We start from the raw sequence: 25,447 nt of genomic DNA, 5'->3' as shown, positions 1-25,447 counted from the left end.
GCCTCTGCCCGGGGCTGGGGGCTGCCTTGCAGCTCTGCTCCTCACAGCCCAGCTCCTTGTCATGCAGGGAGAGCACCTCCATGGCAAGCAGGGCAAGGACACACACCAAACCTGCAGAAGAAGGAGGAGGATGAAGCCTTCATCTCCCCCGTGGTCAGTCTGCAATGACACGGGCAGGGTGATGGGTAGGCAGAGGTGGCCAGTGAGGAAAGGGCACCAGCTGCTTAGGTGCTATTATAAGCATCCCATCTTCCCCAGTTCCACAGCCAGTTTGCTTTGGAGGTGTCCATGATGATTACTAATTAGTGAAACTACATGGCAGGAAATGAGAGACTTCTTGGCAACCAGCAGGAAGGGCTTTTAATCAGAGCCTGTGAAACTACAGGGGTTTCTTTGGTTTGCTCCTCAGTCAAGAACACTTTCTGTTAAATGGGAAGTAAAATCCTTCCTTTAAGCAAATCCCTCCCACAGGGGAAGGAGGATGGTAAAGGAGGGAAGACAGAAATGCTATTTGGGAAGAGTTAAATCCCCGAGGAGCAGCTGGTTTCACAAGGGCTCTGATGCTTTGGCAATAAATCCCAGGGCACTGAATTGCAAGAAAACTTCAGTCAAAATTCAGTGAAGCAAAGGGCTTGGGGAGAGCAGATGGGAGAGCAGGACAAGAGGGAATGGGCTCAAGTTGAGCCAGGGGAGGTTTAGATTAGATATGAGAGGAAACTTCTTCACTGAAAGGGTAATTAGACACTGGCCCAGGCTGCCCAGGGGGGTGGTTAAATCACCATCCCCAGAGGTGGTTAAAAGATGTGTAGCTGTGGTGCTGAGGGACATGGTTTAAGCACTGGACTTGGAAGAGTTGGGTTAATGGTTGGTAGAGTTGGGTTATGGTTGGACTTGATGATCTTAAAGGTCTTTTCCAACCAGAATGATCCTGTGGCTACAGTGATGGGAAGCAACGGGCAGGGGGTGAGGACACGGTGGTAGGGGTGGGTGGGCAGGCTCAGGCCAGGAGAGCATGAAAGCAAAACCATCTCCTAGATGTGAAGAGTTGCACCAGGAGCAGATCAAACCCAGAGAGAGCCCTAGGAGATCCCACAGCAGAGATGAGCTGAAGGGGCAGGGGTGGTGGATGGTTTGAAGAGCTGGCTTGGAAAACCATCACGAGTCAACAGAGAAAAGGGTAAAGAAGAAAGCCCTTGCCCTGTTGGTGTTGCTTTCCTCTGTAAAAACAATGTTTTTTAAAGTGTTTCTTCCCCTCTGATAACAAAGGGAAACATTATACATGGATTTCCATTCTTATCTAGGCAGCTCCTAGACAGGGTGGCCTTTTCCCTGGTGTGACAGGCTGCCACCCCAAGCTCCTCCTTCAGGACTAAAAACAGCTACAGGAAAGTAGCTCTTTTTTTCAGTATCTGCTGGATTTCTTTGTCATTATGCTCTCTTTTCAAAGCGATGACACTGCAGAAAGGCCCCCTTCCTCTGGAGGGACCCCAGGGTCCCAGGCCCTGTGTGACTTGGCCACTGGGTCTTTCTGTGTGATGAGCAGCTGAGAGGTGGAAACACATCTCAGAAAGTTATTAGGATTGGAGCAAATTCTCCCCTTGTGCTGAAGTGCCTGTGGCAGCTGAGTACCAGACATGGAAATGTTCACCATGACAGGCATGCCCAGGCACTGCTGGCACTGTCCCCTCGGGCCCCAGGAGGTGACATCTGTGTTCTCTGTGCCACGAGCTGTTGGCAGCAGCTGAGCAGTGTCCAGGTGTCACACCCTGCTCCCCTCCTCGGGCACTCCAAGGAAGCCAACAGAGGCCATCTGTTGTCACCTGCTCACAGCACCCCTCTGGATTTTAAACCATAGCTTTGGTAGAACCATTTTCAAGGTGGCTCAGGCTGAGATGCTTGCCCAGGGCAGGAAGGTTCAACTCAAACCTCTGTCGTTTGGACTGCCCCAGATTCCTCAAACCTCACAAGCCTGACCTGTGCCAGTGACACACTGCTAAGCTGAGCCCTGACCAACACACCCCTGGGACACATCACCAGAGATTTGCTGTTGCCTCCTTGTTGGTGGAAGCTACCACTGAGGAGCATGTTTGGCCCATTGATAACTTCCCTCCAGGTGATTCCATGAAAAAGTGGTTGGATTCACTTCCTGGAGGGCACCTGGCAATGTTCTGTGTGCAGCACACCTTCACCAGGCATGAACCTGGGGTTGTGAGCTAGAAGATTTGGGATTCAATTGTAGCTTCAGGCTGCACTTCCAGTGGATGCCACGTGTCTGCTCTAGTTATTGTCCTGGAGAAGGAAAGGGAGAGTCGGTGGGAAGGTCAAGTCCTGGTGCACCAGGAGGGGTCTGTGAGAGCTCCCTGATGGGCACTTTTTGGGGCCATCCAAGGAAATGTTTCACTGCAGGCTTCCAAGGAGGTACGTGTGCTCTCAGCCCTGTCCATGAGGCTTTTCAATCAGATGGAGAAGGGATCTTCTCTCACATCAGGGAAACCTTGATCTGCTCAGCTCCCACTTAAGTCCTGCAGGTTGTCTTTAGTTTAAAATAAGAGGAAAGGTGCCAGTGGTTGTATTTTCATACCTGGTGTTTATTTTGTGTTGCTTTAGCCCAGATGTAAATAGCTCATAGAGGTGGAGTGAAACAGGGCAAAGCAGAGAGAAACAAGAAATGCTGGAGAGGGCCTGAAATAAGCACATCCTGCACTAGGTCACACAGGTAAAGGTTAAAAAAATATCTTTTCCAAACTTTTCAGGGTCAGGTGGACTTCAGGCACGGGGGGGGGGAAGTCAGGATGGCAGAGAAAGTAGCTGCATTCTGTGTAAGCTGATGTAAAATACAGGCTTGCCCAGCCTAATTCCTGCACATTAAGCTCATTAGCAGCAAACAACACACACACTTCCCCCCCCTCAGATGCCAAAATAATGTCCTGAGGCAGGAGAGGATGAAAGAATGTAAAGGTAAAGAAATATCCCAAGTTTGAACCTAAGAAACCAGCCCCATGAGGAGGGGCATCCCAAAGCTTCCCCAAATAAGACCTTCCCACCTTCCCACACAGGCTTGGAGGGGCTGTTTGCTCCTTCTCTGTGAACCCCCAAACTATTGCAGATTGTAGTGAACCAAGGCAGCAGGTTTCAGCTGGAAACAGAATCTCTTTCCAAAATGAAACCCAGGCTCCACTTTATTTTTACATATATAGGCCTTGATGTCCAGGCCTTGATGTCAGAATCTTTCCTCTTTACTGCTGCAACATCCTGCTTCCCTTAGGACCACAGGCAGTTTTCTGGAGTCTCTGGCAGAAGAAACCTTAAGAAAGTCTTTTGTGGGTAGAAAAAGGCTCCAGAAAAAACAAGTGCAGAACTCTAGGGTATGAAATATGGACTTTTCTCTCCTCAGAAACCACTTCTCAAGCAGAAAAACAAACAAGTTAGCAACAAAACAGTCTCCTTGAATCACCAATAAATAAATAAATAATGATCAAAATGATCAGACAAGGGCATTACCAACACAGATGGAGCATATTCCCTGGAATATCCATTGTGGGGAACCTTTCAGAGCACAAACAATCCAAAGCAGAGCAGACAGCCTTGAACGATGCTTTGTAAAAAGCTTAATTGCAATCAGATTGAGGCCCTGCCAAAGTCCCAGCAACAATGGGCTGGTAGAGAGCAGGAGTTAAGTGGTGGTGTAACAGGAATAATGCTGCTGGGATTTGCATCACACTGCCCCACTCTAAGTGGGTGCAACAGAAAAGCCCAGGGCTTGGTGAGATTAGCTGCATTAATAGGATTTCACTAACAGGGTGCCTAGGAGAGAAGCACAGCATGAAGGTTGAGAGCTCAGCACAGCCCTGCACTGAGGAACACACCTCCCTGCCCTGCTGGGCCTCATCCTGCTCAGCACAGCTTGCTTTTGGGTTAAGGTCCTCAGTGGGGAGCTGCTGGAGCCAGTGCAGAGGAGGCCATGGAGATGATGGGAGGGCTGGAGCAGCTCTGCTCTGGAGCCAGGCTGGGAGAGTTGGGGTGTTCAGCCTGGAGAAGAGAAGGCTCCAGGGAGACCTGAGAGCACCTTCCAGTGCCTGAAGGGGCTCCAGGAAAGCTGGGGAGGGACTTGGGACAAGGGCAGGGAGGGAGAGGACAAGGGGGATGGATGAAAACTGGAAGAGGGAGATTGAGGTGAGACATGAGGAGGGAATTCTTGGCTGTGAGGGTGGTGAGACCCTGGCCCAGGCTGCCCAGGGAAGCTGTGGCTGCCCCATCCCTGGCAGTGTTGAAGGGCAGGTTGGATGGGGCTTGGAGCAACCTGGGCTGGTGGGAGGTGTCCCTGCCCATGCAGGGGGTTGGATCTAGGTGATCTTGAAGGTCCCTTCCAACCCAAACCATTCATGCTTCTATCACTGAAGTGATGCATCTACCCTCTAGAGGGAGGGGGACCTGAGTTAATTGAGGTTTCTTATGACAATGCCAAAGAAAGGCTTCCTCCTGGGGATGGGGAGGGCCGAGGCAACTGCCTGGCATTGCTGGGCAAGGCAGGGCTGTGACAGGCAGTGTGTTCCCTCTTTCCCTTCTCTACCACCCACCCTGCAGGAGAGACCCTGCACAGAAAGCTGGTGGCTTCCCCATTGGACTAAACTGTTCTAAATCTGTGCATCTAAAATGCATCTGGAAGACGTTGTTAATAACAGGGATGGGATGCTCTCTAAGCATTGTGGGTTGGGCATCACTGCACTGCAGGATTTCTTTCCAGTCCATGCACATGATGGTTGTGTCTGCTTTTCTATTATTCAGCCCATGTGGGCTTTTACCCCCTCCCTTGGGAGTCTCCACTGAAGCCTCATAGTCCTCATTGTTAGAAAACGTTTCCTGATATTCAGCTGCTTCTTCCTTCTATTCATGCACAGCAGAATTGCCCTGGTTGTGCCTGCAATTGTTTTTGGTGCTCCTTTCAAACTCTGGTTTTTTGCCATCAGAACACAGACTATAGTCACTGGCTTCTCATGTCCTCTGGGTTTGTTTTGTTGAAACTCAGTCTCCCTCCACTGCCACGTTCGGAGATGCTGCCCTGCTACTGCTGGGGGAAGTCACTGAGTCACACAGAATCCCAGAGTGGTGGGGTTGGGAGGGACCTCTGGAGATCATCCAGTCCAACCTCCTTCCAGAGCAAGATCCCCTAGAGCAGATCCCACAGGAACACATCCAGGAGGGTTGGGAATGTCTCCAGGGATGGAGACTCCACCACCTCCCTGGGCAGCCTGTCCCAGGGCTCTGGGACCCTCAGAGTCAAGAAGTAGTTTCTCATCTCCAGGTTCAACCTCCTGTGCTCCAGCTTGTGCCCATTGCCCCTGGTCCTGTCCCTGGACACCCCTGAGCAGAGTCTGGCCCATCCTCCTGCCACCCCCTGCAGATATTGACCAGCACTGATCAGATCCCCCCTCAGCCTCCTCCTCTCCAGCTGAGCAGCCCCAGCTCTCCCAGCCTTTCCTCACAGGCAGATGCTCCAGCCCCTTCAGCATCTCAGTGCCCTGGGCTGGACTCTCTCCAGTAGCTCCTTGTCCTTCTGGAACTGGGGAGCCCAGAACTGCCACAGGGCTCCAGGTGAGGCCTCCCCAGGACAGAGAGGGAGAAGAACCTCCCTCGACCTGCTGGACCTGCTCTTCTTAATGCACCCAGGAGGCTATTGCCCCTCTTGGCTGGAGGACACACTGCTGGCTCAGGGAAGTCAGCCAGGGTTGGCCTGCACCAGCTGCTCTTCCCCACTTGCTTCACTAACTGCTCTGCAGCAGCTCTTCCTGGCAGGGTAGCTCCTCATCCTCCCCAGTTCATTTGATGAAACCCAGTTTCCTCCAGTGAAACACCAGTCCTGGCTGATGCCCTGTTGTGCTCTGGCTCCAGGCACCCTCAGCCCAGGGAAGCTCAGCTGGATGAACCTCCTGCTGAGCCTCCTGCTGACACCCACAGCCCCTGCAGGTCCCATCACACCAGTGAAGCAGGGATATCCCTGCAAAAAAAAACCAACAACCCAGGCTCCACCATGCCTGGAATAGAAGCAGTAGTTTGGCTATCACTGGGATTCAGGAAAAGAATAACCCACCTCTGCTTCCCCCACTTATGGTCAAAATCTGCCCCTCTCTGCCTTTAACATACAAAAAAGCTGAGGTAAGAGCTGAGCAGAGGGAGCAGCTAGAAAAGAGCTGAGCTGGAGAGGTGCAAGGCAGTGCTGGGGTGAAGATCCCCTTGGTTTATGAGGTAGGAGGTGCCCAGGCAGAAGTTTCCCTGCAACCCATGGCGAGATGGAGGCCGTTCCTCCCCTTGGACATGCTCCAACATCCCCCTCTACCACCACAGGAGCAGTTTTGCTCCATTCTGCAATCCAGCTCCTCGGTGCTGGCAGAGGCTCAGACAGGCAGCCCAGCAGCTCTGCTGGAAAACACCTGCTCCCTTTTCCAGGGGATAAGATTTCGCCATAACTGGTGCCTCTTGTCAAAACAGTGGTGTGGGTTACCGGCTGGTTATTGAAGCGGGGGCTCTGAAGCATGCAGAACTGAAAAGCAGCCCCTTTGAACTGGGTGAAAAGAGTCAACAAACCCAGATCCCCCACCAAATTAGGACAGAGGGAGTTTCTGAACCCATTCTGAACACTTCCTGGCACGCAGGAGCTCCTGGGTGCAGGTCCTGAAGGGGCTGGATCTGCTCACGCGACGTTGGAAGGGGCTCCTCGTTATGGGGGAGATGACTAAGGAGTGGGGAGCCTGCAAAATGAGTCCCTTCTCTGTTGGCAAGAAAAATTAAGGCTCTGAAACTACTGACACACACTTGGAAGAGCAAAACACGGGAAGCAAAGGGGAGGGCGTGACTTGAGGCACAGAGAGGACAGTGTCCCAAAGTCTGGCTTCTTGGTGCTGCTACATAGCAAAGAAAAGCAAAGGCTTAGGGAAAATGCATGGTTTGGAGGAACATTCAGGTTCAGGCACCTGGTGCCACCAGAGGTTTCTATTAGCCTGACCTAGCAAACAGGACCAATTTTTGTTTTACTTTTTGCACAGTGAAACACATTTCAGCTGCTCAAATCAAATGCCTTCGCTTGAAGTTAGCTACATTTCATAAAGAAACATCCTCAGGACTCATAAGAATCATAGAATCACAGACTGGATTGAGTTGGAAGGGACCTTCAAGATCATCTAGATCCAACCCCCCTGCATGGGCAGGGACACCTCCCACCAGCCCAGGCTGCTCCAAGCCCCATCCAACCTGCCCTTCAACACTGCCAGGGATGGGGCAGCCACAGCTTCCCTGGGCAACCTGGGCCAGGCTCTCCCCACCCTCAGAGTGAAGAATTTCCTCCTAACCTCTACCCTAAACCTCCCCTCTTCCAGTTTTAAGCCATTACCCTGTGTGTCCTCTCACTACAAGCCCTTGTAAAATGCAAACAGCCCCTCTTGCACAGGTCTACAAACCAGAGAAACAAATGGCAGGTTCATTGGTCAAGCCAACCCTGAACTGCAGCCGTGCTGGAGCAGACTGTGCTCACTAGGACATTGTCAGCCCTGAGAGCAGCAGGGACTTGCTGGACACTCAGTCATTCCACTGGCACAAGCAGCACTTTCCTCCATCCCCAAAAAGCTTCTCTTTGTGTAAACATTTGGAGAAGAAATATCCTGTCATTTATTACCAAAAAGTCCTGGTGGATAGGAAAGGAATGGAACTTTAAGTGCTGGTAAATGAACAAGCTGGGGTTTTCAAGTGAAGCTTTCTTCAAATTACAAGGGTACTGATTCAAATGGGCACTTGCTTTATTTCTGGCCACTTCTCTACAGCACTTAAAATGGTTTTAAATGTCCTGCTAAATGCATATATATATAAAAAATCCCAGCAGCTTTGCATTTCCATGGGATTCCAAAGTGATTTATTTTTTTTTATGGCTGCCTTATAAAACTCTTCAAAAAGGATTTCAAATGGAAACACAGACAAACCATGAAGCATTAGTAAACACAGCAGCTTCAGTGAGCTCCTGATGGGTTCTGCTACCTCTGCTCAGGAATTTTCCTTCAAAATCTTTTCCAGCACGGACTGCAAAGTCACTTCCCTCCCCCCTGGGAAAATGTCAGTATTGCTGATGTTTTCCTTTCTTGAGGAATATCTAAATGAAGTACTCCATTCTAACAGAATTGAATCTGTTGATTTGATCATCCAAATGTTTCCTTCGGGGTCACCTAGACATGAACCTTATGCCAGTGGGGCTGCTGGGATGAGGGAGCTCTGGTCCTACAGCTGGTACTTGAAGAGACCTCAGGGAGCTCTGTGCCTCTCAGGATGAGGACATGACCCGGGACATCATAGGGCAGCAGTGCAGACAGCCAGAGTTCTCAACCCAACCGAGTTTGTGGGCTCAAAGGACAGTATTTTGGCAATGTAGGGTCACCCACTTGGAAACACAGAATCATAGAACCTGCTGAGTTGGAAGGGACCCATCAGGATCATTGAATCCAACTCCTGTCCCTGTGTAGGGCACCCCAAGAATCGCACCATCCAAACACTTCCTGAGCTCAGGTAGGCTTGATGCTGGGACCACTGATGTGAAGTCACTCCTGGATGGTCCATTTGGACCACTGCAGCTTAACAGCAGCTTGTCCACACCCTTCTCCATGGGAGGAAGGGCTCTCTGGGGCCCCACAACATCTGACCTGTGCTGCTCTACCAGGATCAACTAAAGCCATGCACTATTTAGCTACTGAATGACAAATGAAGTCTGCTGTGGTGGGAAAGCAAAGGAAGGAAACAAGCCTTGCCAGTGAATGGAGGAGGAAGAGGAAAATATATATAGTCTAGTGGCCTTTAAAATGCAATTTGGAATTGGTGTCTGCTCTGAAGCTCCTCTTGAGTGCTCAGAAGTGCCCTGAAGTAGGAACCTTGGCACAATAAAGCTTCAGTTGATTGGAAATCAGGAGAAGAACTGAGCGTTACCATCTGGAGATGCAACACTCTTGTCTTTTGGGGAAAATTCCCCTCTAAATTCAGATATTCCTGCCTGACTGAAGTCAATGGAAATTTCAGATGCCAGTCCCAAAGCCAGCAGACCACTGACACAGCAGACAGCTAAAAGCCCACCAGGAGTCTCATACCAGGCAGGTTTCTAGGCACAAGCAGAAAATCCAAGGACTCTAAACAGGGAGTAAAACTTTGGCTGAAACATGTTCTGCCTTCTCAGCAGCCCTGGTTTCCAGTAAGATAATAGTCCAGTTTCCCTTGTTTTCCAAAATAACTTGAGATGATTGATGTGCTGCCAATGTTTTAACAAGGAGAGCTCACTAAATCCCACCCTGTCCCAAGTCTAAGATGAACACCATGGGATCTGGGTGGGGACAGCAAGTGAGTTGTGCAGAGAGGAGAGATGAAGAGCAGAGGAGTCTATTCATTGTTTTTCCATTTTAAAGAAAACACTTCCCTGTAACTGTAACCAAGAAGAGAAGCAGCCACCTCCTTTTTTTTCATGTTTGGCAAATAAACCTGTGGTAAGGGCACTTTGTTGGAAATGTTTGTACTTTATTTATTAAAAAAAAAAACCATGCAGAGCACATTGATAGCACAAGGTTTGACCTATTGAATCTGGTGTGGAGAAGGGTAAAGGCATGAACTGTGTTGCTTTGTGAACTGTGCCTTGGAGGGGAGCAGGAGTGTACTGCACTGGGGACATCTTTCTTATTAAGACCAAAACGTTCTTCAGATCCACAGGGGAAAAGGTTGGGATTGGTTTTTAATAATCTCTGGAGTCTGGAGAGGAACATCATGGGTCAACCCAGATGTTCTACTTGTCCAACTTCTAGTTTTGGCTGCAACTGGCAGAAAAAGATGCTCCTTTTTAAAGAAAAAACCCAGAGTAACGTGACCAAATAACCTGCTTGCTAGAGATGCTTTTGAAGTCAATGGCAACCATGGATGGATATGAACCACAGAATCATTCTGGTTGGAAAAAGTTCATCAAGTCCAACCATAACCTAACCCTACTCACCATTAACCCTGCTCTACCAAGTCCAGTGCTTAAACCATGTCCCTCAGCACCACATCTACCACCTCCAGGGATGGTGATTCCACCACCTCCCCGGGCAGCCTGTGCCAGTGCCTAATTGCCCTTTTAGTCAAGTTTCCTCGAACATCCAATCTAAACTTCCCCTGGCACAACTTGAGACCGTTTCCTCCTGTTGAAACCACTGGCTGAGAAGGATGGACTCCATAAAGGGCAAAAATACCATCCCCAGCCTCCTGCTGGTTAGAGGTTACATCACAAGGAGGAGTCCCCGAGAAGCCCTAGAAGGTCACAACAGCTGAAGACTTTTGTTAGGAATGTTTTATTTAACCACTAACTCCAGAGAAAGAAAGCAAACATCCCAGATAGGTACAGCTGCCGGGTTAAATTCCAACAGCATCAACTTTGGCACAATTGCCACATTCTGGGCAAGTACTGCAAGAAGCACAGAAGTTTTTGTTTTCAGATTTATGCTGTATTTAATCTTCGAGGAGTAAGAAGTCTCCTCTCCAAAGGGTTTTGCCCAGTGATGGGGAGTTTTGAAAGCTGAGACACAAAATGTTAACCTGCAAAGGGTTTCAGTGCTCTCATGCTCATCCCTGTCAGCACACCCAGCTTCTAAGCATCTGAATCACTCTCTTCTTGCCCTAAAAAGGGCGATTTCAGATGCAGACGGGCTGTTCAGTCGGTCCCCACCGAGACCACTCACACTCGCATCAGAACGGGCCCCCGGGGTGTGAAAAGCAGTTGCATTATTCCCGAGGGAGCAGGGTTTCCATGCAGCCAGCCTGAAAACGCCCCCAAGCCAGGAAGGGCCAAAGCTGATGTTTGTATGAGGCTTTACTGGTGGTACTGGTGGAATTTTGCATCCTGAGCCTCCTGCCAGCCCCCACACTCCCAGTGGAGCCCAGTCCTAGCTGGGACACAGCGACAGCGGTGGCTGATACCCTCGGCCACCCCTTCACCATTTCCCCAGGTTGTCTCTCCTCTTTACCGGCTTAAAAAAACCCAGGGAAGATGGATTTTGGACCACGAGGAGCAGGAAACATCTGCACCTTCAGCATTTTCGACCCACATCCCCGCTGGTGTTTTTCTAGGTTTGTTGGGTTTGTGTTGTTGGGGTTTGTTGTTTTTTTTTTTTCCAAACCTTCGGCCCTCGGAGGACGAGGTTTTGCAGCCTGGGGTCGGGGCTGTTACATGAGATATCCAGGAAGTTATTTGCATGGAGTGGATAAAAGGCTGGAGCAGCTGGGGGTGCTGCAGAACCCAGCCCGGGACCTCCGCATCAGCCTCCAGCCCAAGGAACACCAGGAGCTCCAGCTCCACGATGGGTTGTTTACTGGCCTGGGCTGCCTGTGGGAACAGCCAAGGAGAGCAGAGCAAAAGGAGAGACAAACACAATGTGAACGAGACACGTTAGGTGGGAGGTTGGGCTGGAAAAGCAGACTCAGGATTTCAAACCTATGGAAGTGGAGAAGGGAGGAGGTGGGGGGGGAGGAAAGAAAGGAAAGGGCACCAGCTGCTCCACAGCGTAAAGAGGCAAACAAGGAGCCTGCTGCATGATTCCTGCTGCCTGAAGATCCTCTTCCCTAGCCGAGGGGCTGATGTTAAAGGTAAGAGAGGTGAAAAGAAAGAGCTTTTAGCTAGAGGCTGCGCCGGGAGGCGGGTTCGCTCAGCAGCAGCAGCAGCAGAGCTCGGGGGGAGCTGCCCAGGCAGGAGGAGCCGCGATTCCCTGCACTGTTTGGAACCGTGTTCCTAAACATTGAAAAGCCTACAGGTTTTCCAGCAGGCATCCAGGGCTTTCAGAGCAAACTGCTGGGGGGACGAAAGTCCGAGCGGCTCAAATCGGCTCCTTGGAGAAGATGGAAAAACCCCCTCAAGCAATCTCCGACCTAAAAAAACCCTAACCCTTTTCTAAAGCTGGTTAGAAAGTTACCTCATGGTTATGGCCAGCTTTGCTCTGCAGCTTCCAAATCTCACCCCAGGCTCTCCCGATTCCCAGATATCCCCCCATCCCCTCCTCCTCCTCCCTTCTTTAATCGGCAGGAAAACCAATCCCAGCCGTGCAGAGGAAAATCCGTGACGAAACCAGCTTTTCCCCCTGCCCTTCCCCATCCCGGCTCGGCCAGGCTGTGTCCTCCGGTTCATCGCTGGGGAAACCCGCGTTCCCCGTTGTCGAATTGGTTTTCAGCTGCTCCTTCTGCCCGGGGAACCGGGGGATGCTCCGGGAGGCAGCGCAGCCCGGGCAGAGGGACCCGGCCGAGCTCCCCGGCGTGGGGCGGGCTCAGACACTGAGCAGCCCTCCCTGCCCAATGGAAAACGCTTCCTAACCAGCCCCCCGAGTGTCCCCCCCTTGCCCACAACCCTTGCCCAGACATCGGGCCCGTTCTTGGGGCCCCTTTCCCCCCCCCCCCAAGAAGACACCGATGGCTGCAGCGTTCCGTCGGGTTTCCTCTCCGAACAAAGGAAGGCGGAGGATCGCCCGGGGCTGGGGGTTTTAAAAGATGAAGGGGTGAATTTTCCCCAAGTCCGGCAGGCAGAGCTTTCGTGCTGGACTCTCTGGGCTTGTTTTCCACGCACACAAGAAGGATCCATGAGGGCTGTCAGGGAGGAATCGGGCTGAATCCCGCCCGGACACCGGCACCATCGCAGCCCCGGCCCCTCCGCCCTGGTAAGTTTATTTCCTCCCTTTCTAACTCAGCAGCAAAACATCCAGATTTCGTGGCAGCTCCGGGAGGTGGCGGGGGGGGGGAAAAAAAAAAAGCCAACCTCAACAATAAGAAAGGATTTTTTAGTGCTTTCTGAAAGATGAAGGCTCAGACAAAGCTGGGGGATAAAACCAGGCGGGGATGGGCTGGAGGTTTCAGAGATTAGCAAGGTTTTTTTCTGCCCAGGCAGAGCTCATTCCTCTTCCTTGAGCTGTGGCCGGGATGGGAGAGGCAAACGTTTCTGTTTCAAGTGCGAAAGATTTTCTCTCCAAGCTTTTGGACGAGAGTTAGGAGCTGAGCTGCTCCTCCAAACTGTTGCAGTGGAAATTCTTGCAGGGGAGAACCCTCAGAATTCCCGTTGGCATTTTCATGGGGTCACTGGGGATGACAAGTTAAGGACTTTCCTGTCACTGTTGTTTGTTTCAGAATTGTGAAAAGAAATCCCTTCGGGTTGGTTTATTTTTGGCTTTTTTTTTTTTTTGGTATTTGAAATCAGTATCATAAAGACACCTTATTATAAGCTGAAAAGGGCTGTACAGAAACGTGGCATAAATGTAGACTTCTAGCCCACCATGCTACATCCTTTCAGCTTCAGGTAACGTGAGAGCTGGTTCTTACAAACCATATTAAAGCTTAGGAAAGAAGATCATATTTATCACCTTGGTTTGCTTTTGTGGCTCAGATCTACTCCTTTTAAGGTCAGTGGCAATATTCCCTGAGAATAATTCAAATACAGCTTAAAGCAGATAGAGAAACTGATGTCAGGAGTAACATGATCAACAAGATGCTTAATCTAAAGGTGCAGCTGTTTGGGAAGAAATGGGGATGAAAAGAATACGAGCAAGGAAAGTCGGAGGTTTTTTAACGACACTCCTTAATCTTAGTTTGAGAGGAGACAATTGTGTGGGTTTTGGATTGCTCCCCTACAAGACCAGAACAATAAAACCCAGAGGATGGGAAGTGCAAAGTTCACAGGTCGGTGATAAGGATATTCCCCCCCCCGGTAGCACTTTTCCATCTTCTTTCCCTTCGTAGCATTCTGAACGCCAAAATAAAGCAGGCAGGAAACCAACCTTGCTGCTTTTGGTGGGGGGGTTCAAAGCCTCTGATTTTTCAAAGAAAGTCCCGAAAGCCACGGGAGGGAGGGGGAGGCTGAGGCTGCGTTTCACTGGAATCCTTGGAGACTAAAAACGAGGCTCCTCCTTAGCTGGGGGGAGGTCAGTTGATAAAAATCGGTGCCCTTCAAATGCTGGAGTTAGGAGCTGGGCTCCAGGCAGACGAACAGAACTAAAGCCTGAAGGCAGCAACCAACCCATTCCCTGGCATTCAGAAGACACGAATGGAGGAGGAAAAACCTGCCCCTCCCGGAGGGAACGTTCCCTGTGCCCCAGCTCAGCAGCTTGTGCCAGAGGGGGCTGCACTCCCAGCTGGAAGGTGGTTGCTCTTCTCCAGCCGTGACCACGAGAGCAGGAATTAAGGTGATCCCACCCAACCCTTGGGCCAGATCCTGCTGTAGGAAGGTATGTTCCTACAGGTGAGAGAAGATTGCTTCCTGGGGAAGAGCAGAACACTTTGGGGCTGAGTTATCTGGCACTGCCCTGCCAGTCTCAGGAGTGATGCTGATGTTTGGGCTGCATCTGTGCAGGCTGCAGGAAGCTCTGGTTAAAGCCCTTCTGAGCACCAGGGCTCTCTTTACCTCTTTGCTGGTGTACAGGGGTGATGTGGTGGCCTCTGCCAGTGCTCCAGGATCCCAAAGGAGACAGCAGTGAGGCAGCTGGGAGGGTGAGGATGGCTCCTGGAACACACATCCAGCCTCAGTAGGTCTTTCCAGGTCAAGCGTGCGTGCAGGGACTCACACACTGCTCCTCCTCCCTGAATAAGGATCCGATTTAGTCTCAGGGAAGTGGAGCCACCACCTTTCACAAAAGGCAAATTCTCTCCTTGCAAAGAGGAGCTCTTTATTCCCCAGAACAGACAGTGGCTCTAGCAAGGCTTCCTCTAATGCACCATCTTCTCAGTTCAGTGCCATAAAAGGGGGTAAAGAGCCACACCACTTTGGAGCCAAACTAGCCTCAGCTGACCCCAGCTGCAAGGAGACTTTTCTGAACTGGTTGTAATGGTTTGGTTTTGTAGAAAGAAGGAAAGCCTCTTTCTTTTGGCAAGTGAACTTGAGGGACATTCTGCAGTCCCTCAGCACCAAGACTAAGTTCCATGCTGGACACAGGGCAGGTTGCTTTCTCTGTACATAACATGATCTTGCAATACTCAAGTGCCTTTTATGCTTGTAAATAGGCAGCCACAGCAGAAGCTCTGATTGTCTTCTAATAATATTCCCTTTTTAATTTCTTGAGCCTGCAGATAATGCACCACCTTCCAGCCCAGCATGCATTTGCTTCTCCACGATAAACAGAAATGACCATATTTAGCAGTAAAAGAAGCACCCCCTGTACAATGCCAAAATGTCATTCCCCTTCTCTCGTTATTAGAAATCTGATTTCTAAGCAATTTCACTACAGAAACATCACTCACTGGCTAAGGTTTTACACTTTTGCTTCTTGAAGTCATTTCTTATTTAACTAGTGCAAATTTACCCTCTCTAGTTCCACCTGAAAGACAGTGCAGCAGCTGTGCTCTGTGCACCCTCACACAGCCTTGCCTTATGCCCCTCTGACTGCTTTTCAAGACCTTCATGTTTTCCCCAGAGGGGAGGTGAGGAAGATGACATGAAAAAAAAACCCCAGTCATGCCTCCAAACCAGCAAGAAACCATCCTGCTGAGAAGCATGCACCAAGGAGAACAGGGGGTTGGAGGCTTCGTCCCACTGAAGCTCAGCAGCTCTAGGAGAGGACTGTGCATCTCCAGCCCTCAGAAGCCAGAGCACTGGAGCACATGGAGCTCAGGTTGATGATCTCCACCCAGCCCACGCTGCTGCCAGAAGAGAGTTCTCCAACCTTGCCCCCAGAAGAAAACCATTTGAGAGAACACAGCCCTACGCCACCGAATCCTTCCAGTAAAGAAGTGCAGGACAGAGATCCTTCAAAGGTCCTGAGCAGCAGAGCAGGGTACAGATTCCCTTCTGCCCTGCTGAAGGACTGTGCTCAGCAACCACAAGAAAGCCAGGGCCCTCTCCTTGCACCCAGTTTTGCTTGCAAAAGCTGAAACAGTGGTTTGTGCTGTGGTGCTGGCAGCTGGACTGAAGCTCTGCTGCTGCTAACGTATGCAAGGAGAAGAAGAAGAAAAAAAGGCCTATAATTTTTGGATAAACAGAGGTGAAAGTTCAGCTCTGCTGCTTCAGCAAAGGAAGAACCAGCCTGGAGCCACAGCCCTGGGTGAGGGTGGTCAGAGAAGGCTGGGGTGAAAGGAGGGCTTCATGTGGCTGCAGGCACCTCCAAGGAGGTGAGGAAAGGCAACAAGGAGCCAAAAAGCCAAGTAATCACCAAGGAACCACTGGAAATTGTGTCAGGGCAAGCAAAGAAAGGAAGCTTTTTGGGAGGGATGCTGGCTGGAAAGAGTTTTGGAACCATAAGCAAACAAACTGAGTCCTGTTGGTGGTTCAGGGAAACAGGACTCTCTTATTTTTTTATGTTTTTTTCTTTGAAAATAAACAAGGCTACATCAAAGGCACAGCTACCTCCATCACCAGCTTCTACTCCTGAGAGAAAACAACCTGTAAATCTTCAAGTAATGGGCCAAAGAGTGTAACTCTGCTTTTCATCAGTTTTTTTTCTTTGCATCTTTTCTTCTCCGGATCAACACTGAACCCAGCAATGCTATTATAAAGCCATCTCTCCTTCCTGAGACACATGAGGGTCAAAAAAGAGCAGCATTCCTACAGTCCTCCATCATCAGGTTGAGGTTCCTTTGCAAGCAAAAAAAGTCCCTCTTAACAAGAGTAAAACAACCCAAACTCTGCTGGGAATTTTGGGGCGAGTTGTATCATTTCTGGGCTGTGGCTGAAGGCAGCAGTGGCTGGGGAAGGCCAAAGCACATCAAGGGTTAAAGGAGTGATGTAAATGGAGAGAGACATTCTCAGGGAAAACAAAAAGAGAGTCATGCCCTGAGGATCAGTGTCTGAATATGGGGTAAGTCAGTTCACTATTCTCTTCAGAAGGAAACATTTTAATTAGCTCAATACAAAACAGATACAGCACAGAGAAGTCACCACGAGCAGGAAATGCTTTGTAAGTCTCAAAGGACAGTTAGGAGACAACAGCAGTGCTGAGCAATTAAAAATGGGGGGGGGGGGGGGGGAATGAAAGAAAGAAAGAAAAAAGGAGAGAGGCCTGATAGGTTCAGGTTTCCACTTCCCCACTCCAGCTTGGAGAAGAAATCAATTGGGGTCCTGCTGCAATTGGCTTGCTGGCTTCCAGGCAACAGAAAGTAGCTGGTGAACCTGGAGGGTCTGTGAGGTTCCTGGAGAGCCAAAGCCACCCCAGGCAGGGGGACAGGAGCAGCTGGGCTGTTCCCAGTGGGTGCCTGGGCTCCCTGGCAGTGGCTGGGCAGAGGGAATCTCCTGTTTCTTCTCTCAAAGATGTGAAAAGCAGGCTGTGAAACCTGGTTGACTGAAACAACCAGGAGTAACTCCCAGTTTCACCTGCCCACCAGGAGTGGGAGACGTTCTCACACTCCAGAGCAAGAGCTGGGGAACTAGGGCACTGATGGCACTTGCACAATAAGTGTCAAAGCCATGAATAAGAGCCTTCCTGCCTGTCTTTTGTGCTAATCACCCCAACAGTCCCCCTGCCCAGCACACCAGCTACCCATTCACTCTGATAAAACACAGGGGAGAATGGCTCTTTGAAGCTACACAAACCTTTGCTGGACTTCAAAGTCCCCCTCCTCTCTCCTGCTTTCCTCCTGTTCTCAAATACATCACTTAGGATTAGTAAATGAAAGAGATTCAAGCATTTCTACTTTCCATCACCTCATACAGTCCATAGCCCTTTGTTTACAGGCAGCTGCTCCATTTCCTACTGTCTAATCCCACCAGGGAGAAAGGTAGGCAAGGGTTCTTGTGAAACTGGAAGGGCTGGGGAGGATGATGAGCTCACAGCTGTTCAAAAGCCATCCCCAACCTTGGTGTCCCAAGGCATCTCCCATCCCCAGTCACTCCTTGCAGCAGCAGATGCTTCTGTGGCAGGTCCAGTGATCCCTGAGCCCTCCCTGCTGGCACTGGGAAAAGGGAACCAGCAGAGCTGGGCAAGATGGTTCCTGCCCTGTCAGCCTCAAAAACGAAAAGCCAGCCACCAGATTTCCCCTAACTGGAGGTTTGTTCTTAGAACTGCTTTCAGTTAATGCTCTCAGAGTTCTTTGCCACCAAAAATAACCAGTGAAACCTTTACTGGAAAGGGAAAGTGAGTGAAGATCCTGTTGCAGGCACTGCAAGTGGTGAAGCAGCAGAGAGCTTGGTGGGGAGAGGGTTGTGTTCTCCAGCCCTGCTTTGCTTTCTTGGAATTCACCTTTTGGGGTGTTCAAGCAAATATTTGTAAGCCTTGAGAAAGGATAGTTTGGTGGTGTTACAGTTCCTCCTTAGCACTGCCACAGAATTGTCAGAAACGTTTGCTTTCTCAGGAAAAGTTTCTCATTTATCTATGAAGCCCATGTTCAAAGAGCTGAGGTACATCTCACCTCACCTATGGTACTTAGGCTGGAAGAATCCAAGTCCTTGTGCACAATTATCATCACAGAATCATGGAATGGTTTGAGTTAGAAGGGACCTAGAAGATCATCCAGTTCCAACCCCCTGCATGGGCAGGGACACCTCCCACCAGCCCAGGCTGCTCCAAGCCCCATCCAACCTGCCCTTCAACACTGCCAGGGATGGGGCTTCTTCTCTGAGCCTTCTGCATAATTAAAGTGGAAAGAAAGAGGGAAATAAAACCCAAGAAATTGAAGAAATGACAGAATTTGTGGTTGTAAAGCTCAGTGGGGGGAGTAAGTTACTCATCGTACGCTCATTGTACCAGCTGGGTGAGTGACAGGGAGGTGAAAACCCTCTACTGAATGGAGTTCTGGTCAAGAGAAGGTGTAAAGCACATGCTGTACCCAAGGAAAAGACTGATTTCTTTCCAAGGTCAGGGTCTGAGACCACATCGAAACACAAGTGCTGCCATAGCCTAGAGACACTTCTGGACAAAACACAGAGAAACGCCCCAGAAAACCCCAGGAAGGTCACCTTTTGATCCATCAGGTTTTGGCTTCTGTACCCATGAAACCTTTGTCTCTCAAGACATAGAGATAACCCAAGTACACGCAGTGATAATCTAGAAAGTGATCCCCCAGATTAGGAGGGATCTGTGTCAGACCTCACCAGAAAAGGCTTTGAAGGCTTGAGTCAAAGGAGGACACACAGGACGTCCTACATATTCAGACTGATAAAGTGAATTTCATCTTAGATCTCTTCTGAGAAAGCCAAAACACGAAGATGCAAAAAAAATGTCAGCCCCAAACTTGGCTTGTTTTTCTGACCTCAGTTGGACAGATTTGTGGAGCTTGGGACTTGAATGAAGCAGAAAACATGAGATGAATTGCAGAAGCTGATTTTTAAACTGTGCTTTTTAGCTCCAGTAATTTTCTGTGCTATCAAATGCTTGGTCTGAATAAAGCTGGCAGCTGTGAAGATTGCTTGGGGTGTCAGGAGGAGGAAATAACAGGATTATAAAAAGGTTACTCGTGCACTGTAGGAAGTAATACGCAGAGGTTTTCCTTTCCTGTCAGTAGGTGGAAGACAGGTTTTATCTCTACAATAAAAGGCAAGTGGGAGCAAACCCTGCTGAACCCCACTTAACTCTGAGAGGAGCAGGGTTACATGAGTCAGCTGTAGGTTTCCTTGTGCCCTGCCTGCTACCAGAGACAACATTCTCAGTATGACCACATTAAACAGGCTGAATATTCCATGATGGTACCATTTCTTACACCACCTAGGCACATTCTTCCTCTCACCTGCTGTCCCCACTTTAGACACAGAATGTAAAAGTTTTGACCTGCCTGAAATGCAGAATGGTCAAGTGGTTTGCTTGCTGTTCACTTTATAAATATATTTACAATACAGTGCTAGAGTTTTTCTCCCAGCGAGGCAAGGGCAGCGGTGAACGTGGTGGTGAGAAGGATCCTACTGCTTTCACCCCCAGTGGGAAGGCAGGAAAGTGGATTTTACATTTGAAAACCAAATCTGTAGATCCATGCTGCAGAATTCAAAGCACATGGCTGAGTTTCAAAGCAAGTTGTCAGCTTGTTTAAACACCTCAGTGTCCGAGAGGTAAACAACACAGGCTTAGGTTTTAAAGACCATAACTTAGCTAGACAATTGCTGGCAGACAAGTCCCATGGACTTATACTCCAGAAAAATTGGTGTTTGACCCTGGGGCTGGATGATGCAGAGCAGGTAGAAAAAATAATGGAGAGATGAAGCATATTTTCTCCTGTGTAAAGAGTATCCAGGCGAGGCTGCTGGCAGCACCTGCCTGTGTCAGTAGTGAAGGTAAAGATTTCAAAGCCACCTTTCAAACTTGCTGCCTTCAGGCTGGGTTTTGAGGAGCAGCCAAAGTCCTGGAATGTGTGCACAGCTTGGAAAGTGGGGTTTCCATCCACCTCCCAGGCACGTGGATGTGTAAGGTTGCAAAGGACACCCAATCCTTCTCAAATCTCCCCAGTTAGGACCCAGACATGAAAGCCGGACCAGGAGAGTCTGGCACACCTGGTTTTTACACAACAGAGGTTACATTTCAGTATAAACAAAAATTGCTCCTGATGGAGATAACAGGCAGGCTCTTTCTGTACTGAAAGGGAGCTACAAGCCAAGAACTTAATGCATGAAGTTGAGGGTTTAGCTATAACTGTTGGAGCTCGTGTCTGCTTTTGAATCCCAGAAATCCAACTCAGCTCTTGCTTCAAGGTGTTTAAACTTGTAGGGAGACCTTCACTTGTTCAGATTATGACATATTCAAAGAAAACACACCTTGGAGATTGTACCACTATCCTTTTTATAAGTTGAAAGGCCTGATATCTTCTTTAGGTCATTTCACAACGAAGGTCATTTAGTCGTGCAATCAGTAGGAAGGAACACTGAGGTGGGTGCAAAAGCACTAAGGGAACATGTTGCTCCCCTACCCAGCCCCTTCCCTGCTCTGTCCATCTGTCCCCAAAGCCCTGCATAGTTCATGGAATGAAGTGTCTGCTTCTGTGGGCTCTGGAGAAAGTCCCAACATGGGCTTTGGTCTCCTCTGTCATTGCTCCCCAATCCACAGCAGTCAGGTAAGGGCGTCTCTACACCTGGGTTGAACAGATGCTAATGCAGAATATTGTCACAAATTTGTAACTCAAAATGCAGCTAAAACAAAGGAAGGACTTACTAAACTGGGTGAAGAACGTGCACCAAAGCCCCCCATGAAAATCACAGGGAATTCTGGTAGTATGCACAGCTGGAACAGCAGAGCAGCACAAAGCACCATTTCACTGCCCCGGTCTGAAGAGACCATGAATCCTCCCTAACATGAGACCTAGTAGTTCCAAGTCACCTTTTTGGATATCAACAGGTCATTGGAAAGTCATCATTTTGAGCAGCGAGATCAGGGGACCCTCCCTTTCTGCTGTTCTTGATTTACACCCAACAAGCCTCTCGGGTGCAAAGCCAAGGTGCTGCCTGGCTTTTGGAGGTTTTTGTAAAGCCTGAAGCTGTCCAGGTGCTCCCAGGTGAGGACAGACCCTGCACCTTCCACCTGGCAAAGCTGTGGCCATTACACCTTGCTCAGCATTTGGCCAGCTGACTCACTGACAGCCTGTGTGCAAGAACAATTGTCAGCTCAAGCTTTTCCAGTTGGAAAACATATGGAAAAGATTTGATTTTGAAAAATCACATCAGTTTGCATCTTCAGTTGCCCTGATCCCATGCTTTCTTCCCCAGCTTCTTGGTTTACATGTTGTCATTTCAACCTCTCACACAAGCTTGTTCAGTTCTGTGTTTGCTGTTGCCACTGTTGTCAGAGGATCACTTTCTGGAAAGGATCCTACTCTTCACAAGGGTTTCATCTTTCTAAATTGCTCCACAGTTGTAGCTCCTAAGATGTTTCTTCGATTACAGGATGACAAACTTGGTTACATATTTGGTTTGCTGTATTTTACAAGACAAGGGTCTTTCCCTTAGTCAGCCAACTTTGCTCCACATTTCCAAGCTGCACAAGCTGCCCTGCCTGTTCCAACACATGAATCCTCACAGGCCTTAAAAACAAGGCTTAGGATAGAGCAAGAGGAGATCAGAGGGACAGTCCAGGAAGCAGGGATTCCCAGCAACCAGCATGTTTACTTCAGCTCTACACTTGTGCCCCTCTACTCTGCCCTGGTGAGACCTCACCTGGAATACTGTGTCCAGCTCTGGAGCCCCAAAACAAGAAAGTTGTGGACCTGTTAGAACATGCCCAGAGGAGGGCAGTGAAAATGATCTGAGGGCTGGAGCAGCTCTGCTCTGGAGACAGGCTGGGAGAGTTGGGGTGTTCAGCCTGGAGAAGAGAAGGCTCCAGGGAGACCTTAGAGCAGCTTCCAGTGCCTGAAGGGGCTCCAGGAAAGCTGGGGAGGGGCTTGGGACAAGGGCAGGGAGGGAGAGGACAAGGGGGAAGGGATGAAAACTGAAAGAGGGAGATTGAGGTGAGACATGAGGAGGAAATTCTTTGCTGTGAGGGTGGTGAGAGCCTGGCCCAGGTTGCCCAGGGAAGCTGTGGCTGCCCCATCCCTGGCAGTGTTGAAGGGCAGGTTGGATGGGGCTTGGAGCAGCCTGGGCTGGTGGGAGGTGTCCCTGCCCATGCAGGGGGTTGGAACTGATGATCTTTAAGGTCCCTTCCAACTCTAACCATTCTATGATTCTCCAAAGCTTGCTGAACTGGGAAAGAAATCTTCTGAGAGTGTAGTTTGAGATTTCCAAAATTTCAGGTTCTATCCTTTTGTCAAGGTTCAGAAATGGAGCTGTCAGTGCAGCTCAGGGGAGTCCGTTTTGCAAAGCATTTTACATTTGCAAAAACCATCCTTTCGAAAGTAATATCATTTTTGCATAATGTTAAGGAAAAGAAAGCAACATTTTCCAGAAGTGGCAAGCATGACTTTGGAGAGTCTTTTTTGAAAACCATTTCTGAAATACAACATTTCAGCTTTGGCCTTGAAAAACATGAGCAAGGCTGCTCCTATTTTCAAGTGCAAAAAAAGGCAAAGCAATCCTTTGTCAGATAAGGTTTGGGTTTTTAAAACACTTTTGTATCAGAAGAGGTTGGAAAACTATAGAACTTTGCTTTCTGAGCAGTTAAAATCAAGCACTAAAACTTTCAACTCCTTTCTTCTCTTGTCACAACTGCAGGTGAACGTTTCAGACTGATTCGACACCTGGGCAATATCCTGGGTCAATGATTTAACTTCTTTCCCAACACACTGGGCTAAATCCATCTCACATTTTAAAGGAAAACCTTTCCAAGCAGAAAGTTGGAATTGGAGATCACTCTCCTTCCAATGGGAGAAGGATGATGGGGGAATGAAACTTCTGTGTTCAGCATTGAAAAACCCCAGTAATGGTGGAATTGATGTTTCTAAACTTCGTGCTGGTCTTGTTTGCAGATCCTTTCATTTGGAAAGGAAGGAGTGTGTGCTCTGTTGCCCAGACTCCAGGTGATAGTAGGTTGCAAGACTGATGGCTTCTCTTTCTTTTTCCCTTAGGATGAAAGGATTCATGACCAAACCACAGTAGCAAGGTGTCAAGCAGCCTCCCTGGAATGCATTTCTCCAGGAGGAGAAGAGCTCACTGCCTTATTTTATGGATGTCACTGAAGTAGACTTTGAAATTCTTCGGAAGCACACCACAGACTTGGCATGGGAAACCACAGCAATCATACCTGTTTGACAGATGATACCTTTAAGTACAACTTGTACGGAGCTGTCTACAGCGTGGTCTTCATCCTTGGCCTGATTACAAACTGTGCCTCCCTCTTTGTCTTCTGCTTCCGGATGAAAATGCGCAGCGAAACCGCCATTTTCATGACAAACCTGGCTGTGTCCGACTTGCTTTTCGTCTTCACTCTGCCTTTTAAGATTTTTTATAACGTCAACAGGCACTGGCCTTTCGGAGATAGCCTCTGCAAGATCTCTGGTACAGCATTTCTCACCAACATCTACGGGAGCATGCTGTTCCTCACCTGCATCAGCGTTGACCGCTTCCTCGCCATCGTCTACCCCTTCCGGTCCCGCACCATCAGGACCAGGAGAAATTCTGCCATAGTCTGTGCTGGTGTTTGGATCCTGGTCCTCAGCGGTGGGATTTCAGCCTCGCTCTTCTCCACAACCAACATCTCCAACACCAGCACCACCTGTTTCGAAGGTTTTTCCAAACGGATTTGGAAAACCTACCTGTCTAAGATCACTATATTTATTGAAGTGGTAGGATTCATCATTCCTTTGCTGCTCAACCTCACCTGCTCTTCTTTAGTTCTCAGGACTCTCCGGAAACCTGCCACCTTGTCCCAGATTGGGACAAACAAAGAGAAAGTATTGAAAATGATCATCGTGCACGTGGCCATTTTTGTCGTGTGCTTTGTGCCTTACAATTCCATACTCTTCTTGTACGCCCTGGTGAGGTCCCAAACGATAGCAAATTGCTCCTTGGAGAGGTTTGCCAGGACAATGTACCCAATCACGTTGTGCATCGCAACACTCAACTGCTGCTTTGACCCCTTCATCTACTACTTCACATCAGAATCCTTCCAGAAGTCCTTCAACATAAAAACCCAGATAAAAATGGATTCTCTTTTCAAGACTGAGACGCCTCTAACCAAGACGGCGCTACCAGCACCACAGGATGAGATAAGTGACCAGGCTATCACCAATGGAGGAGACCCAACATCTGAATCCCATTTCTAGGGAGGTGTTTACACATGGAGTGATCCTCCACTAACTTCCCATTAACACCATGCGTGAAGCAGTTGTTTCAGAACCATGTGGGTTCTCACCTGGTGTCAGTGAAGACCAGTTGTTGGTGGGTAACTCCACAGGTAGACAAATCCTTACACCAAGATGGTCCCAACAAACATGGGATATAAAAACCCCAGTAGGTCTCCCTTTGGAGAGTATGGATGGGTGACAACATATTGCACCAGCTAAGGAGGGAAGAGAAGCTCCTTTAAATCAGAAGATGCCAACATTTGGCACTTTCCCCCAGCAGGTGACACGGGACCAGTTGTGAGACAGAAAATGTGATTTTCTTAGAGATACCTGCCAATACTTCATGCCTTCTGGAGATGCATCATCATATGTTAACTCAATAACTTCACACATTATGTACGTTTGCTTAAAAAAGGCATAATAAAAGCTTTTGGCTTTTCCTTGTTTCACTGCAAGAGTATCCATTCTGGCTGCACTAGGCAGGCTGCATGAATTGGGTGAAAAGAGGTTTAAAGTGGGAATAATTGTTGTGAAAGCAGGTAAAACGGTTGCATGGTGACAGAAGAAAAAAAGAAGCAAAAAAGGAGTAATTAATAATGCAGTTTTGAAAGAAGAAATTTCATTTCTGTCAGATTAAGCTGTCTTTTAATGTATTTTAAATGCCACCTCTAGAGAAAAGCAAAGAGCCCATTACTGCTCTGTTGCACCTGGGCTTTTATGTCCCAGGAGATATGTGACTATTTCTGGTAAGGGCTAGACTCTAAAAATCAGCTGAAGGAAAGAGCCTGAAACCCCAGAGCTCCTGCAAGGG

General features: G+C 49.0%; 1 protein-coding gene across 6 annotated transcripts in view; it reads left to right on the top strand.

Moving 5' to 3' along the window:
* The window catches only part of LPAR4 (lysophosphatidic acid receptor 4), a 28,996-nt gene extending 3,911 nt beyond the window's left edge, over positions 1 to 25,085 (top strand). Inside the window, exons 1-3 of one of the 6 annotated variants that reach the window (XM_051630688.1) lie at positions 11,473 to 11,631; positions 12,065 to 12,689; positions 23,419 to 25,085. In XM_051630688.1, coding sequence (XP_051486648.1) covers positions 23,572 to 24,615 — 1,044 coding nt within the window. In that variant the 5' untranslated portion in view covers positions 11,473 to 11,631; positions 12,065 to 12,689; positions 23,419 to 23,571 and the 3' untranslated portion in view covers positions 24,616 to 25,085. Of the gene's footprint in view, positions 1 to 11,472; positions 12,690 to 13,877; positions 14,261 to 15,326; positions 16,809 to 23,418 lie in introns of those variants that run through there. The other 5 variants (XM_051630687.1, XM_051630686.1, XM_051630689.1 and 2 more) reach the window with 5 other exon arrangements.
* Positions 25,086 to 25,447: the final 362 nt, after the last annotated feature.

This window comes from Apus apus, chromosome 12, assembly GCF_020740795.1.
Source record: "Apus apus isolate bApuApu2 chromosome 12, bApuApu2.pri.cur, whole genome shotgun sequence".
Taxonomy (NCBI): domain Eukaryota; kingdom Metazoa; phylum Chordata; class Aves; order Apodiformes; family Apodidae; genus Apus; species Apus apus.
Note: the sequence above shows the minus strand (reverse complement) of the source record. Positions and strands in the feature narration are given on the sequence as shown.